At 38.2% G+C, this 12,633-nt stretch overlaps 2 protein-coding genes across 2 annotated transcripts in view; both read right to left on the reverse strand.

The window, feature by feature from the left end:
• Nucleotides 1-616, reverse strand: part of rras2 (RAS related 2) — a 36,767-nt gene extending 36,151 nt beyond the window's left edge. Inside the window, exon 1 of the mRNA XM_032561043.1 lies at nucleotides 161-616. Within this exon, the coding sequence (XP_032416934.1) occupies nucleotides 161-262 (102 nt within the window). The 5' untranslated portion in view covers nucleotides 263-616. The remainder of the gene's footprint in view (nucleotides 1-160) is intronic.
• A 1,502-nt stretch (nucleotides 617-2,118) lies between these two features.
• Nucleotides 2,119-12,486, reverse strand: copb1 (COPI coat complex subunit beta 1). The gene is made up of 22 exons (XM_032561186.1): nucleotides 12,363-12,486; nucleotides 9,732-9,885; nucleotides 9,236-9,465; nucleotides 8,736-8,905; nucleotides 8,535-8,649; nucleotides 8,359-8,451; nucleotides 8,112-8,249; nucleotides 7,898-8,017; nucleotides 7,663-7,770; nucleotides 7,402-7,548; nucleotides 7,136-7,281; nucleotides 6,033-6,129; nucleotides 5,770-5,930; nucleotides 5,543-5,663; nucleotides 5,215-5,442; nucleotides 4,072-4,251; nucleotides 3,614-3,758; nucleotides 3,400-3,519; nucleotides 3,180-3,325; nucleotides 2,968-3,057; nucleotides 2,600-2,755; nucleotides 2,119-2,358 (listed from the first exon to the last, which is right to left on the reverse strand). Exons 2-22 carry the CDS (start codon nucleotides 9,820-9,822, stop codon nucleotides 2,299-2,301), a joined length of 2,862 nt encoding a protein of 953 aa, XP_032417077.1. The 5' UTR covers nucleotides 9,823-9,885; nucleotides 12,363-12,486; the 3' UTR covers nucleotides 2,119-2,298.
• Between the last annotated feature and the right edge of the window lie 147 nt (nucleotides 12,487-12,633).

Here is a 12,633-nt window from a genome sequence, read left to right on the forward strand (position 1 = left end):
AACAGACCCGGGATCTTTGCACTGCTTTCCCGTGCCTGGCCTCCTCCACTCTCCGTCCCCGTTATTTCACCGTGGGGTTTTTTTTTTTTTTTCCGGGTAAAAAAAAAACATCAAAATGTGAGCCAATGCTGTTATTGTTTAAGCTTTTGACGCCACTCACCTGAATAAACTGGATAGTCAAGGCTGATTTCCCGACGCCACCGCCTCCGACCACGACCAGACGGTACTTCTCCTGCACCGAGCCGTCCTTCCAGCCAGCCATCGAGGACACTTCGCGCCGCCGCCGCTGCTGCCGAAACACCAGTGAGCAGCAAACACCCACTTTCCCCTTAGTAAGCTGAAGCAGACGAGGCCCTGCAGTGGAGGCACCAGAGCGCAGAAGAGGGGACAGGCCCGTGTATGTGCTGGAATAACTCGTCAGTGTAGTCCGTCCACTGTTCGGGTGGTGGTCGGAGAAGGATGAAGGAGCGACGGCCGCCTGTCCATACGCCTGACCGCTTTCCAGGCTCGACAACACTGCGCTGCTCAAGATGTGGGTCCGATACTAGGTGTAATCAAACAGGCCAATACTACCGTCTACCGCAAGGGGCAATGGAGACTCCCCCAGGCACACTTTCACGCTCACACCAGCCCTCCCAAATATCATGCACCCATCCATCACATTCTTGTCCCCAAAGACATGTTTTCTTACTCATATACTCTGCATTCATAATTTAAATCTAAAGCAGAGTAGTCAACTTTTGAGCAGAGTGTGGAGTGAGACAAGTGTCCGGGTGGAGGTCTACGTTTAAAAGCCTAGGATGAACAAATTTAAGCCAGAATAGTTTAACTCTGCGTCACAATGGAGGAAATGCCTAACAGTGCCGTCAACAGATAATCATTAATCCTCCCGAAATGTTAAAGCTAAAAAAAATAACTAAGGTTTTATAAGTTGCTTTTCTCTAAATGTTATGTAATAAAAAAAGTATATTTTCAGGCATCACTTGCGTTCATCCAATTAAAAACTATTTTAGTTTATTCTAGGTATCACTGCAAAACAAGCGTTTCATTTCATTTTCAGCGATTTATATTGAACCCGAAAATTAGATTGAAATTCTTATGCAAGACTAACTTTACAGTGTGCAAAAGCAGTTTGTATGTCATAAAAAGAATCATGTGCTGTTATGACAAATCATGTGGCAGGTCCTAACTCTTGTCTGCTGTAGCGCCACCCAGTGTCAAGAAGGAAGGGAGAAACTCTGCTGTACAGACGCTTAGTGGTAAGTTTAGGAATTTGGTTAATTTTTTAGTAAATTCATGTGATTTATATAAGCATTACCAATGTAGGTATAAATTAACTTACATTTTAGCTTAACTTCTGGGTCACAGAAGTGCTTTTGCAATAAAATGCAGTATTTCTTGTGAAGAATGTTAATTATCTGGTTTGAAGTGTAAAATATTTCTGAAAAACAGAAGTTTTTTTCAAACAGACCAAATCAGTTTGCTCTTCCATTTTGGTAGCGACACTCACCCTAAGATTGATATGCATACTAAATAAATAAAAATAGAGGCCCCACTTTGAACACAGTAGCTGGAAAGCTGCAGAGCTGCCAGACGGCCCACTGTTTATTTTCACAGCTGAAGTTCTGACCTCAAAGCAACCTTGCTGCCTTTATCTAACCCCCTGGAGGGACAGATTCTCCAGATACTTTAACTGTATGAGCAGGGCTGTGACCCTGTGGCCAATTCCCAGAAATATACCTTTACTCATGAATTATAAACAGGAGGGCAACTGGAACATTGACACCTGCGCAAAAGCCGTCGCCATCTCATTAACACAACAGTATCAAAACTTGCAAATTGCTGATTATATTCTAAACAACTGCATCATATTCTACATGAACCACATGTATGCCTTGGATTGGTGTTTTAGTCCCTATGGGGGTACTGACAGGACAAATACCAACTGGTTTCACACTGTGCAAGATATCATGAGAGGAATGTGAGGAATTCTAATTAGTACCTGGAGATATGAAGCTAGACACAGAGTCCTCTTTCTTCAAGGGCACAACCACCTTTAGGCAACTGAAACCATTCTCTGGAATCCGTTATAAACATTTATTTAATTAGAGGCAATTGTAACTTCAATATATATTTATTGAAAATTAACAAGGACAGGAAAAAAAGAAAACAGATGTAGCATTTAGAGAAATGTAAAAAAGGAAAATGGGGGGACAAAAGCAGCTAAGTATTAACAGTACTGACTTCTTAGGGAGATGCAAGGGTGGCAAGACAGATGTCAACAGAAAAGTAGACATATCAGATATTAGCCTTTTTTTGAGAGAGGTTGATCTTATCGCCGAGGCTCAGTGCCATTCCCTGTGGAAAGAAAAGATTTATTACAACACACAGATAGAAAACAGAAACATGAAAAATAATGTAAAAATAGGTAAGACATTCTCACATTCCTTATTTGTACCCATTTCTACATTGAAGCATTACTTTAATATTAAGCTATAATACAACGCATCCATATGACTTGAATTCAGAGTCAATAAATTCAGTCAAGCTTTTAGTTCCCAGATTAATACCAAGTCAGTGCACAGCAGCTGTGACCCACCTGACTTTTGGCCCTAATGCGTATGTGCCCGGTGACCGGTGCATCAGGCCCCAGGTGAATGGGCTTCTCGATGCTGACATTAGCCAGGGCATCTTCCCCAAAGATGGAGCGAGCATACAGGTTGGCGGCCATGAAGCCACAAAAACCAGAGAGTGCCTGATTTATTTCAGAAAACAAAAGAAAAGAGAATGTGAAGAAAAACTCTTCGGCAACAATGAATTGATAGAACTACCTAAAATGAATAGCTCAGGGATGACAAATACAAGAGATTACAAGCAAGCAAATACACAAACATCCCAAAAAGTATTATGTTTTTTTAAAATCAAGCAGACGACAAAAAGTTTAATTTTTTGTTTATAGTAACTCACCTTTTCAGGAGTCAAACACTTCATGTTAGTGGACTTAAGGATATGCTGAAGATATTCATTCAGATCAGTGATGTTGGTGTTTACTGTCACCTACAATCAAGACAGGTTTTGGAATTACTTGTTGTTAAATGGAAACAGAATTTCTTTAAATAACGGGGGGAAACACCTGAAATTCCCAGATGCTGTTGATCTATTAGAAAGGCAAAGTTTACCTTGTTTTCCCATTCAAACTCTGCCCACATCTGTCTGAACTCTGCATCTGTGCAGGAGGCTGGCTGGATGTAATCCATGATGTCAATATGAATGTCGCTGAGGACAACACAGTTTCTGTCGCTAGCAGCTCCGGACACATCATAGACTGCGGAAAAAGAATCAAATTAAAAACACACACCAGCAAAAATATAATTTAACTTCCTGACATTCCTCTCTTACCAATGTTGCCAAATATAATCCCATTCTCAGTAGAAGCTACCTTGACATTAGCCTTTATGTTTGCAAAATCATGAGGGGCCAGAGTTAGAGGGGAAGGTTTTTCAACCAACTTGAGATCCCCTGAGGAGTAAAATAAAACGCTCAATTTAGAAGAATACAGAAAAAGGAAACAAAACCAGTTTCTCCAGCTGAGAAGGGAGTTAATAAAACAAACCTAAAGTGGCCAACTCAAGAGTGCAGTTCTGAAGAGTGTCACTTGTTTGGTTGACCACCAGCACATCCAGCACAATGTCATACTGGTTAACATGGACATAGGCTTCAGCGTACACTGGGTCTGAGAAGCCAGTCAGCTGGGTGACCTAGTTAGACAAAAATGTATTTAATCATCATGTTTGATGCAATTACTGAAATATCCTTCTAACATTCATTTTGAGAAGATTTTACTAACAGCACAACAACATATACAGGAGCAATTCATTATATATTTCATAGCATAACCTATAACTTGAAAAATATAATCATGTCTCAATAGTTCTGTAATTTTTCCTAATGTCCAAAAACTACAGCGCCCTCTGTGGTTAATGAATAGATAGGTGAGCTTTTCAAACAACTCAATCTCTATTGCCAAAGTGTTGTCCTCGGCATGCTGCTCAGCAGAGCTTTGTGGTTTACCTTATTGAGTTTTGATGCAAGTGGGTCAGCAGCCTCCTTCCTCTGAGTGTTACCCATAGCAGCCAGCAAGCTCAGCTGAAACTGGTCCTCCTTAGAGGTCATCTCATTTTTGGCTGTGAGTTGCATGAAGGAGATCGGGTCGTCTGCTTGCACAGTCACGTTTCGTTTCTCAGATTCTTTCTGTGATCAGGATTAGAAACGCATTAAGGATCAGCCTTTATCTGCTTCATGATCATAGCTTTGAAATGTGTTGTGTACTAGTAGAGCATAATTCAAAAATATCTGGAGACACTTGCTCATTTTAGGTAAATGACAAAGTATGTGTTCAAACTTTAGAATGATGCAGAAGATACTTGGGTGATTCTAGGTGAAATGTTGCTGTTATCACTTTCTAGAAATCAATACTACCATCTGTGACTATAATTCTATGTTGTAGTTAACAACATGATCTAAGAGCAAGAATAGAGGTGTCAAAACAAACTGGCTACAAATATTGCTTTTGTTAAAAACAGAAGAAATTTCAGTGATCATCTTCCTGTCATATCACTGAGAAATGAATACAAATGATTTACAATTAAAACATGTCCCAAAATGATTGTAAATTCTCATATTGTGACCAGAACTGTTAAAGGGCTCTAATGGCATCTTTATTAACGTAATAAAATAGGACACACAGTTGAAAAAGTTGAATGTTCAAATGTTTAAGATTTTGGCAGTCTTATCAAAATGTTGATCAAATTTGTATGTTAATGCCCATCTTTTTTTATTATTCTCATAAAACTTTCTAGAAATAAATTATTTCAAAACAACAGATTATTCAGCAAAAACAAAGCACATCCCTAAAAAAGCAAAAATGTTCAACATAAATTTCCCTTTAAATCTACAACTAAGACCAAGCTCCTCTTCTAAATCTAGTTTTAGACATTTTTTTTTTCTAACACATGTTTTTATTATTGCAACTCTTTAAAGTTCAGCACTTTGCTCTGTGCTTGCTTTTATTAAAAGCGCATGACAAATTAAGTTGACTTCACATAAAAAAGAAAAAAAAAAAAAACAAGAACAGGAAAATGTGATTTCTTCCTGAGCCTATGATTCTGAGGAGGTTAAATACAGAGTTCAGCCCAGTGACTCAACCGCCATTACCTTCTGTGACAGCTTCTCCTCCTCCAGCCTGACGGTGAGCATATGCGACAGGGATCTGCGGCACTCCTTGTTAAAAATGTCATTCATAAGTGGTGAGCACTCTGACAGAACCTTCAGGCACAACGAGATGCGCTCCACATCATCATCTGTAATTGGTTTCTTGGGCAGAGAGGACTTGCCCAGGTGAAGAACTGTGACCATAATCAGCATGGCTTCAGCTACAAATGACTGAAGATTCACAGAGAGGGGGAGGGATTAGAGAAATAAGCAGATGGCTTTAAAACAAATGAAGGGTTGTATAAGTGACTTTATAGGCAGAATAACTTACATTTTGTTTCTTTTTGTCTTGAACAATTGAAACGTAACGCAGGGCCAATTTGGTGAGTGTTGTGGCCAAGGAAGCCGCTACAAAGAAGTCTCCATCCATTAGGAATCCTCGGAGTGGTGGTCTGGAAAAAAAAATAAAAATACAGACTGAGACATACAGGAAACTCAAGAAAAACAATCAGTTCAAAATTGTGGACTTGTAATCCAACTCCAATGTGCAAATTTTACCTGTCCTCTTCTTTTTTTGAAGGCCTGGAGGAGCTCAGGGCACTCTGTGTCACATAGGTCCCCATCTCCGTCACCAGCTTCTGAGCTGGAGCTGCACTTACTTCATCCTCTGGTTTCAACTCACCCGTCTCTTTTTTAATCTCATTCTCCACTATTGGGATCTGTCCAGTACACAGGTAAGAGATTTAAGCCCATTTTAATAAGACTAAAATTTATCATAGCCAATCAGTAACAACTTAAGAGACATTACTAAGCACACACACCTCTCCTAGAGACCTGCGTACTTCAGTCATCACACTCTGGATGTCCTCCTTAGTGCTGCAGTATTCTCCTAAAATCCAAAGTGCTCCCCTGTAGATCCTGGAATAAAGCAATTGTGACAAACATGTACAGTGAAGCTTAGATGTTGTGAACGAAGCTGTACTTAGTCTAACACTTGTTAGACAACAAGTGTGTACTAACAACTCAAAGGTAAAAACTCAAATGCATTGCACAAGCAGTGCAACTGTGCTTAACATGCACATATAGGTGGAACATCACAAAAGAAAATGAAATCAGCATATCCACACAGCATTTAAACAGAATTCAAAGAATAAAATGCTGTAAAATTTTCTGATTGACTGCTGCACTTGATTAAAACACAGTGGACCAACACCAGCAGGTACATGACTTTCTAAACTATCAGTGGCTGTGGAAACTTCACAGTGGTCCTAAAGCAGCCTGGATTCTGTGCTTCTCCACTCTTGCACCAGACTCGGACTTTGATGTTTAAATAAAATGCAAAATTCACTTTCTTCTGAAGAGTGCTTTGAGCAACAGTCCAGTCATTTTTTCCAACTTCACCTAGTGAGGAGGCTTTAGACATAGTCTCTGGCTCAGAGTCCATGACTTGTCAATCTCCCTTAAACGATTGAAAGGCCACAGATTCACACAATCATCTCAAGGCTTCTGTTATTTCTATGGCATGTGAGCCTTTTTTCCACATCACATTTATTCCATTTTCAACTTTCCATTATTAAGCTTTGATAAAGCACTTTCAAAACTCAGCCTTTTCTGGGTTTACGCTCCAAGTGGAGGGTATCAATGACACTCCACTTGAGCAGTCTTCCTCAAGATTGTGTAAGTCATGCCAACATTTCTGTAAACATTTTTTATTGGTCCTTTAATACTCAAAGAGCTGATAAACTTGGGAATTTCATTAGTTGTAAGATATAATGATCAAAATTAACAAATAAAATGTTTGAAATATTCTGTAAGGAATTTCTATACAAACAATATCTGACCCATCCTTTGTAACAATCCCATTATTTAAAAAAATATTTAAGGTTCCAGAGAGTAATTAATAAAAGTGTTTCTGAAAGCTTACTTGACTGTTTTAATGGCATGAAAAACCTCCAGCATCTTCTCGATGATCAAAGGTCTTAAGTTGTCAAACCTCTGGATGGCCTCCCTCACAAACTCCAGCACATCAGCAGCAGCTGCCTCATTAGTGTCACTCAGGAATTCCATCAGCTGAGATTGAAAACCATCAAAAAAACATATATATTCATTTGCGTCTCTGTTAAGCTAATTATACAAATGGAAAACAGTTTAGAGAAGATTTTCTCATGGTGTTAACATAAAAAAACTCACCACAGGTATGACATTAGCTGCCATGTCAGGGAAGCGCACGCTGCATGAGTGGAGAGTGCGAACCAGCAGCTGTCTGTACTTATCAGTGTCTTCATGCTCTGTTACATTGTTTGTTTTAATCACCTCCTTCTTCAGAACAATCACCAACTAGAAAGCAGACAGAAGTCGCAATATTTGCAAAGCGGTCTAGCTTCTGTCAGAGAAAAAACACCAAAAAAATAAAAACACCTGAAAAACAATAACACTTCATTTAAAACCGACCTCCTCCACGTTACGAGAGGAGACGAGGTCCAGGGCCAGCTGCAAGGTCTTCTTTCTGACTTCCAGGTCAGGGGTGCTGAGGACGCGCAGGATGTCCATCACTAGGTCCTGGATAAATACATAAATAAATAGTTCATTAAACTGATTACATCCCAACAGTCTCACATAACTAAGAATAAATTGAATGTTAAAAACATTTCAAAGTAAAAGATAAAGCAGCCATGAATCAACCTACTTGAAGTACGCGCTCATGAGTTGGATGGTCCTTCAGTTCAATCAGACGATCGAGAACAATCAGCTTGACGTTGTTGTCGCTCTCCTTGATGATCAAATCAATGTAGCACTGCGCAGCAGCCTGGGGTCCAGAAAATTACACGATAGTCAGAAAACATGTCAGTCTAATTCAACAACGTATCTGGTGTAAAACAACAATAGGGTAAAATATGTACCTTGATGGCTGTGGGAGCACTGGAGAGAGTAACAAGAGTCCCAGCAGCTTCATACTTAACCGCTGGACTGGAAGACTGCAGCAGATTGTAGATGCAACGGATAAAGCGGGCGCGCTCCGATGGATTTGCATGGCAAACCTAACACAGAGAACAGCAATAAAAATAAAAAAAAATCATTGTTTTTTTTTTTTTATTGGATACTTGTTTAATTCAGAACCTGAAATATATAAATCGGCCTATTTCCTACCTTGTATATCAGCTCCACAATGACCAGCTGCAGGATGTCACCGAAAGTATGAACCTGATCGATACATGTGCTGAGGTAATCCAGAGCTCGATCCTGCAGGAACAGATGATGTTGCTTACGTCTGCATAAACATCACAGCCTGCTACAAACAGACTATATGCTGAAATGCAACAAACCTGATCTGCATGAATCAGCATCATGAAGGCATTTCTCTTACAGCTGGCATCTTTTTCATTGACAAGAAAATCATGGATCAACTCTGGAGCATCTGGGATGAGATGTTCGAAGTTCCTAAAAAATATAAAGCAGCTCATTACTCACAAAAAATGACAAACTGCATAATGTGGATGGGTAAGAAGATATTCCCCTGTTGGTACCTATAGATGGTATAAATGGCCAGGACAGCATTTCGGCGGACGTAGCTGTGGCGGTGCTCCAGGCAAGCCCGGATAGCCGGCATCAGAGGCTCAAGTAGCTCAGATTCCTTCAGCTTGCACAGGAAACGGAGAGTAGAGCCACGGATGAACTCGTTGGGATGCTGTAGGTCCTGAAATTAAAAGAAACATTTGCAATAACTAAATGTGCAGAGAACAAAAGCAAACTGTTCTTAGTACATTGTAAAAAAAAAAATATATATAAGAATTTTTTCAACTCAAATGTTAATTTTAACTAATAAAATGTAAATATATTTCCCAAAGCTACAATTGAGGCGGTATCTTTAAAATTCTTGTTTTTTTAAAGACAAATTTAAAGAAGGAACAGTTTATGAATTCTATAAGTCACAAAAATGATAAACTACTAAAATCTGGATATTATCTGACTGAATCTTTACATATTTTTCTGTTTGTTTGAAGTATTGAGGTCCCAGTTAGCTCACCTTCCTGTAGGCATCACAGACCAGGATCATCTCCTGCAGCAGCTTGCCATCTGGAGTTGTTTTGGGAACAATCTCCCAGAAAACCAGCAGAAGCTTTTTTATGGTGTGGTCTTGTAGTGGCAGCACGAAGCGAATAATGGTCATCAGAAGTCCTGGCAATTTCTCGCCATTTAGGATCATGATGATGACCTTCTTCAGGGCTTCAGTTTTTGCTTTGATCTCACCCTTTTCTGAAGAGAAATTGTGTTCATATTAAACTCTATCAACTACTAAAAGAGAAATAAATACATAGGTTTATATGTCTGTATTTTTACTACAAGTAAATTAGAATGTAAGGAATGTTAAGATTACTGTGGTACAAAAATATGTCTTTTGCATTCCTTGTTCTTGTGCATGATTTTATACTACTCTCATGTTTGAAACAAAGTTTCATTTCATTTCATCTATGAACTGCAGCAAAAGTTAGGGAACTGGAGGTCATATTAAAAAGCCTTACCTAGATCTGTTTTTAAGCTGACTTCAGAAGGGGGCTCCGAGTCAGAGGCAACATTTATCAGAGTGTAACAAACATTTTCTGCAGCTGTCATTTTGCTGCTGGGTTTGTAGAGTTTTTAGAAGAAACCCAGTGGAAAAAGCTGTCTGGTAGATACCTATATGAACCAGAAAAAAATTAAAAAGGTCAGCAAAGGGCAGAGAAAATGCCAGTGCCAATGATCTAAATATTGCAAAAGAAAGCATCAACATTAACCGATCAAAGTCTGAACAAGGAAATAAAACAAATACAAAAGGTTGATAATTAAACAGAGTGAAGCACTGTGTAGTCTTACGCAGCAGCAGCTTGGAAATGTAAGGAATGGAAAAATCAATAATGTCAAGAACTATTAATTCAGTGGCAATGGAATTAACACAAAATACATTCCCACAACCACATTCTTGGAATTATACATGGTTCCTGTGAAAGATTACATATTATACAGCTAACATTTCAAAGAATCATTTATAGTTAAATAGTAACCCTTTTTCTAGATATTTTTATTCTCTTTAAGAGTTTGTGTTAAATTTCAAGGAACGAAAAAAAAAAAACATTCCAGTGAAAAGGGCTGTCAAACAGAAAAAATAAAAATCAAACCAACAGCACAGTTCTATTCCCGGGTTGGGCATAGAAATATATTTGCATATACATCTAAAAGTATGAAAAGCATTAGATCTAAATTTAACAATAAATATATATTTTTATTAAGTTTCCTTCTTAAGCTTAGTAGTGTTACTTTGTTGTGCATCTATTTAAGGTCTGGTCCTGACTATGCTGTTAGGTTGTTTAGGAGGCACTGGGTTGCTGCTAAGGCTAACTTAACTCTTATAATCAGTGATTTATTCACTATAGAGCACAAAAAATGTATTAGAAAAATTTTTAATCTAATAACTTTTAAACAACAACTAATATGAAATTGAACAGCATAATTAAGAATCTGAATTTAATCCGATTTTTGGTTTGTAATACCAAAACATTCACAAGCCTACAAGACATCTGAGGTCAAACTTGGATATCCTTCTAAAGAAGGATTTGTTTGAGTTTTTGTACTTAGGACAATGAGAGTTCCCTTTATCTGAGATTGCTTATGTGATCCCAAACTTTCCCATCTGACAGGTCAACTTGACCTTGGCCCAGATGCTGCAACAAGCATCAAACTACAATCTACTACTAACCTGTAAGCTGCTTAAAATAAGGCCCTCGGTTTAAAAATGTAATCTAAAATACAAGTTTGAAGTGCATTACTTTTACTTAAGCTTTGGTAACTGTTGCTTCATATGATGCTTCTGTGTTGAAAACGGATCAGTGAATGTTAAAGATGAATGGATACTCGTCTAGTTTATCCAAGGCAACTTCTAGTAGTAACTCTGGAGAACCACACAGATATAAAATCATAAACTGCCTTTTGTGACATGCAGCTAAGGGTTTTTAAAGTGATGAAAAAAAAACCAGAGCCAGTAACTGTGTTACCAGAGTTTTTAGATGTGAGTTTTGAAGTATTGCATTAGAAGCAGTTGATGGAGACAGCAGAATAATAATTAAAAGGGGGGGAAAAAGTGTTTTATGCTTGTTTGAGGAGGTTTAGGTATTTCCAAAAAAGGTTAATGCACAAAAGGGAAGATTGATTTGTTCCAAATCAGCAGACAATGACAATGGGATGGATACATAGCTGTGTGCATTACAGCTTATAGCTTTAGTTTACCTAACTTAGGTCACTAACATATGAAACATATTTTGCAAAGAGGTTTATAAACTTTATTTTTAATGGTACAATTATAATATTTAACATAAACTTATCCTTTAAGTACCTGCGGAATAACTGGACATGGCACTGGTACCAGGACCACTGTAAGGTGACTCAGGTGCCACATAGACACACTGTGTGGTCAGTTAATTAAATTTTCCATTGACTTATGATGTTTCTATATATTACACTAAGGCTGATATTAAAACAGTACTAGATGGAATATCTCAACTAATCTCAGTGTATATACTAATCTTTTAATTGCTTTACTTTTTTTATATGCATCTGTACCAATACGTTTTGCTACCGTCTTACACATGTTCAGTTGGCCGGGAGTTGTGCATTAAAGATCGATAGCACCACGAATTCTGGCACAATTTCATTAAATTGTCTTTAATTTTTCATAAACAATAATTTTACGGTTGCTCTCATAACAATATAAGGCGGTGCAAACCAGCTAAGAAGCTGCTAGCTAAAGCAGCTAAAGTTACACAAGTGCGATTTGCCGTCTTTGCGACAAATAGAGTTGTTTGCGTCAAAAACAAACAGCTGGGTGAGGGGAAATGCTGACAAACAACCGTAAACTATATAGTTAGTTAGTTACACAGCTAACAGAGCTTTGGCATTATACGAAATACACGAATCCGTAACCACTGTTAGCTAGCAGTAGCTTAGCTTTCGTCCAGTGTTGTAATGAAATGGAGGACGGTAACATTAGCTTGAAGTCTTATATGTTAAGATATGCAAAACAAACAATATCACTCATGTTTATGAAATATAAGCTGTGTAACAGCTATAACATATATCTAGTTATTAAAGGTGGCTATCAATATCAAACTTTAGTTATTTACCTGTGTAATAGCCTGAATAGCCCCCAGTTGTGAGCTGTATATAGGCTCTGCTTCTTCCTTCTGACGTGGAAGACAGCTTCCTGAGCCACATCACTGCTACCGTGCCCCGGAAGGCTCAAACGCGCAAGGAAAATCTAACTAAAATTTTAAATAGCTGAATTTTAAAAATATATCAGAAGGTTGCACTTCATTTTTAACTTTTCCGTTCTTCTATTCTCTGAATGAATATTGCAACATCTAAAAGGGAAATAAATAGATAGAACAAAGGAAG

Source organism: Xiphophorus hellerii, chromosome 4, assembly GCF_003331165.1.
Source record: "Xiphophorus hellerii strain 12219 chromosome 4, Xiphophorus_hellerii-4.1, whole genome shotgun sequence".
In the NCBI taxonomy this organism is placed as follows: Eukaryota; Metazoa; Chordata; class Actinopteri; order Cyprinodontiformes; family Poeciliidae; genus Xiphophorus; species Xiphophorus hellerii.

Bases quoted from the DNA above. Each gene is read 5' to 3' on its own strand.
- copb1 (XM_032561186.1), bottom strand. From the start codon at position 9,822: ATGACAGCTGCAGAAAATGTTTGTTACACTCTGATAAATGTTGCCTCT. The intron at 5,443-5,542 runs GTAAGTTATTCT...GTGAATCTTCAG, and splicing joins AAGACAAAAAGAAACAAAAT to TCATTTGTAGCTGAAGCCAT. The intron at 3,520-3,613 runs GTTTGTTTTATT...TTTACTCCTCAG, and splicing joins TCTTGAGTTGGCCACTTTAG to GGGATCTCAAGTTGGTTGAA.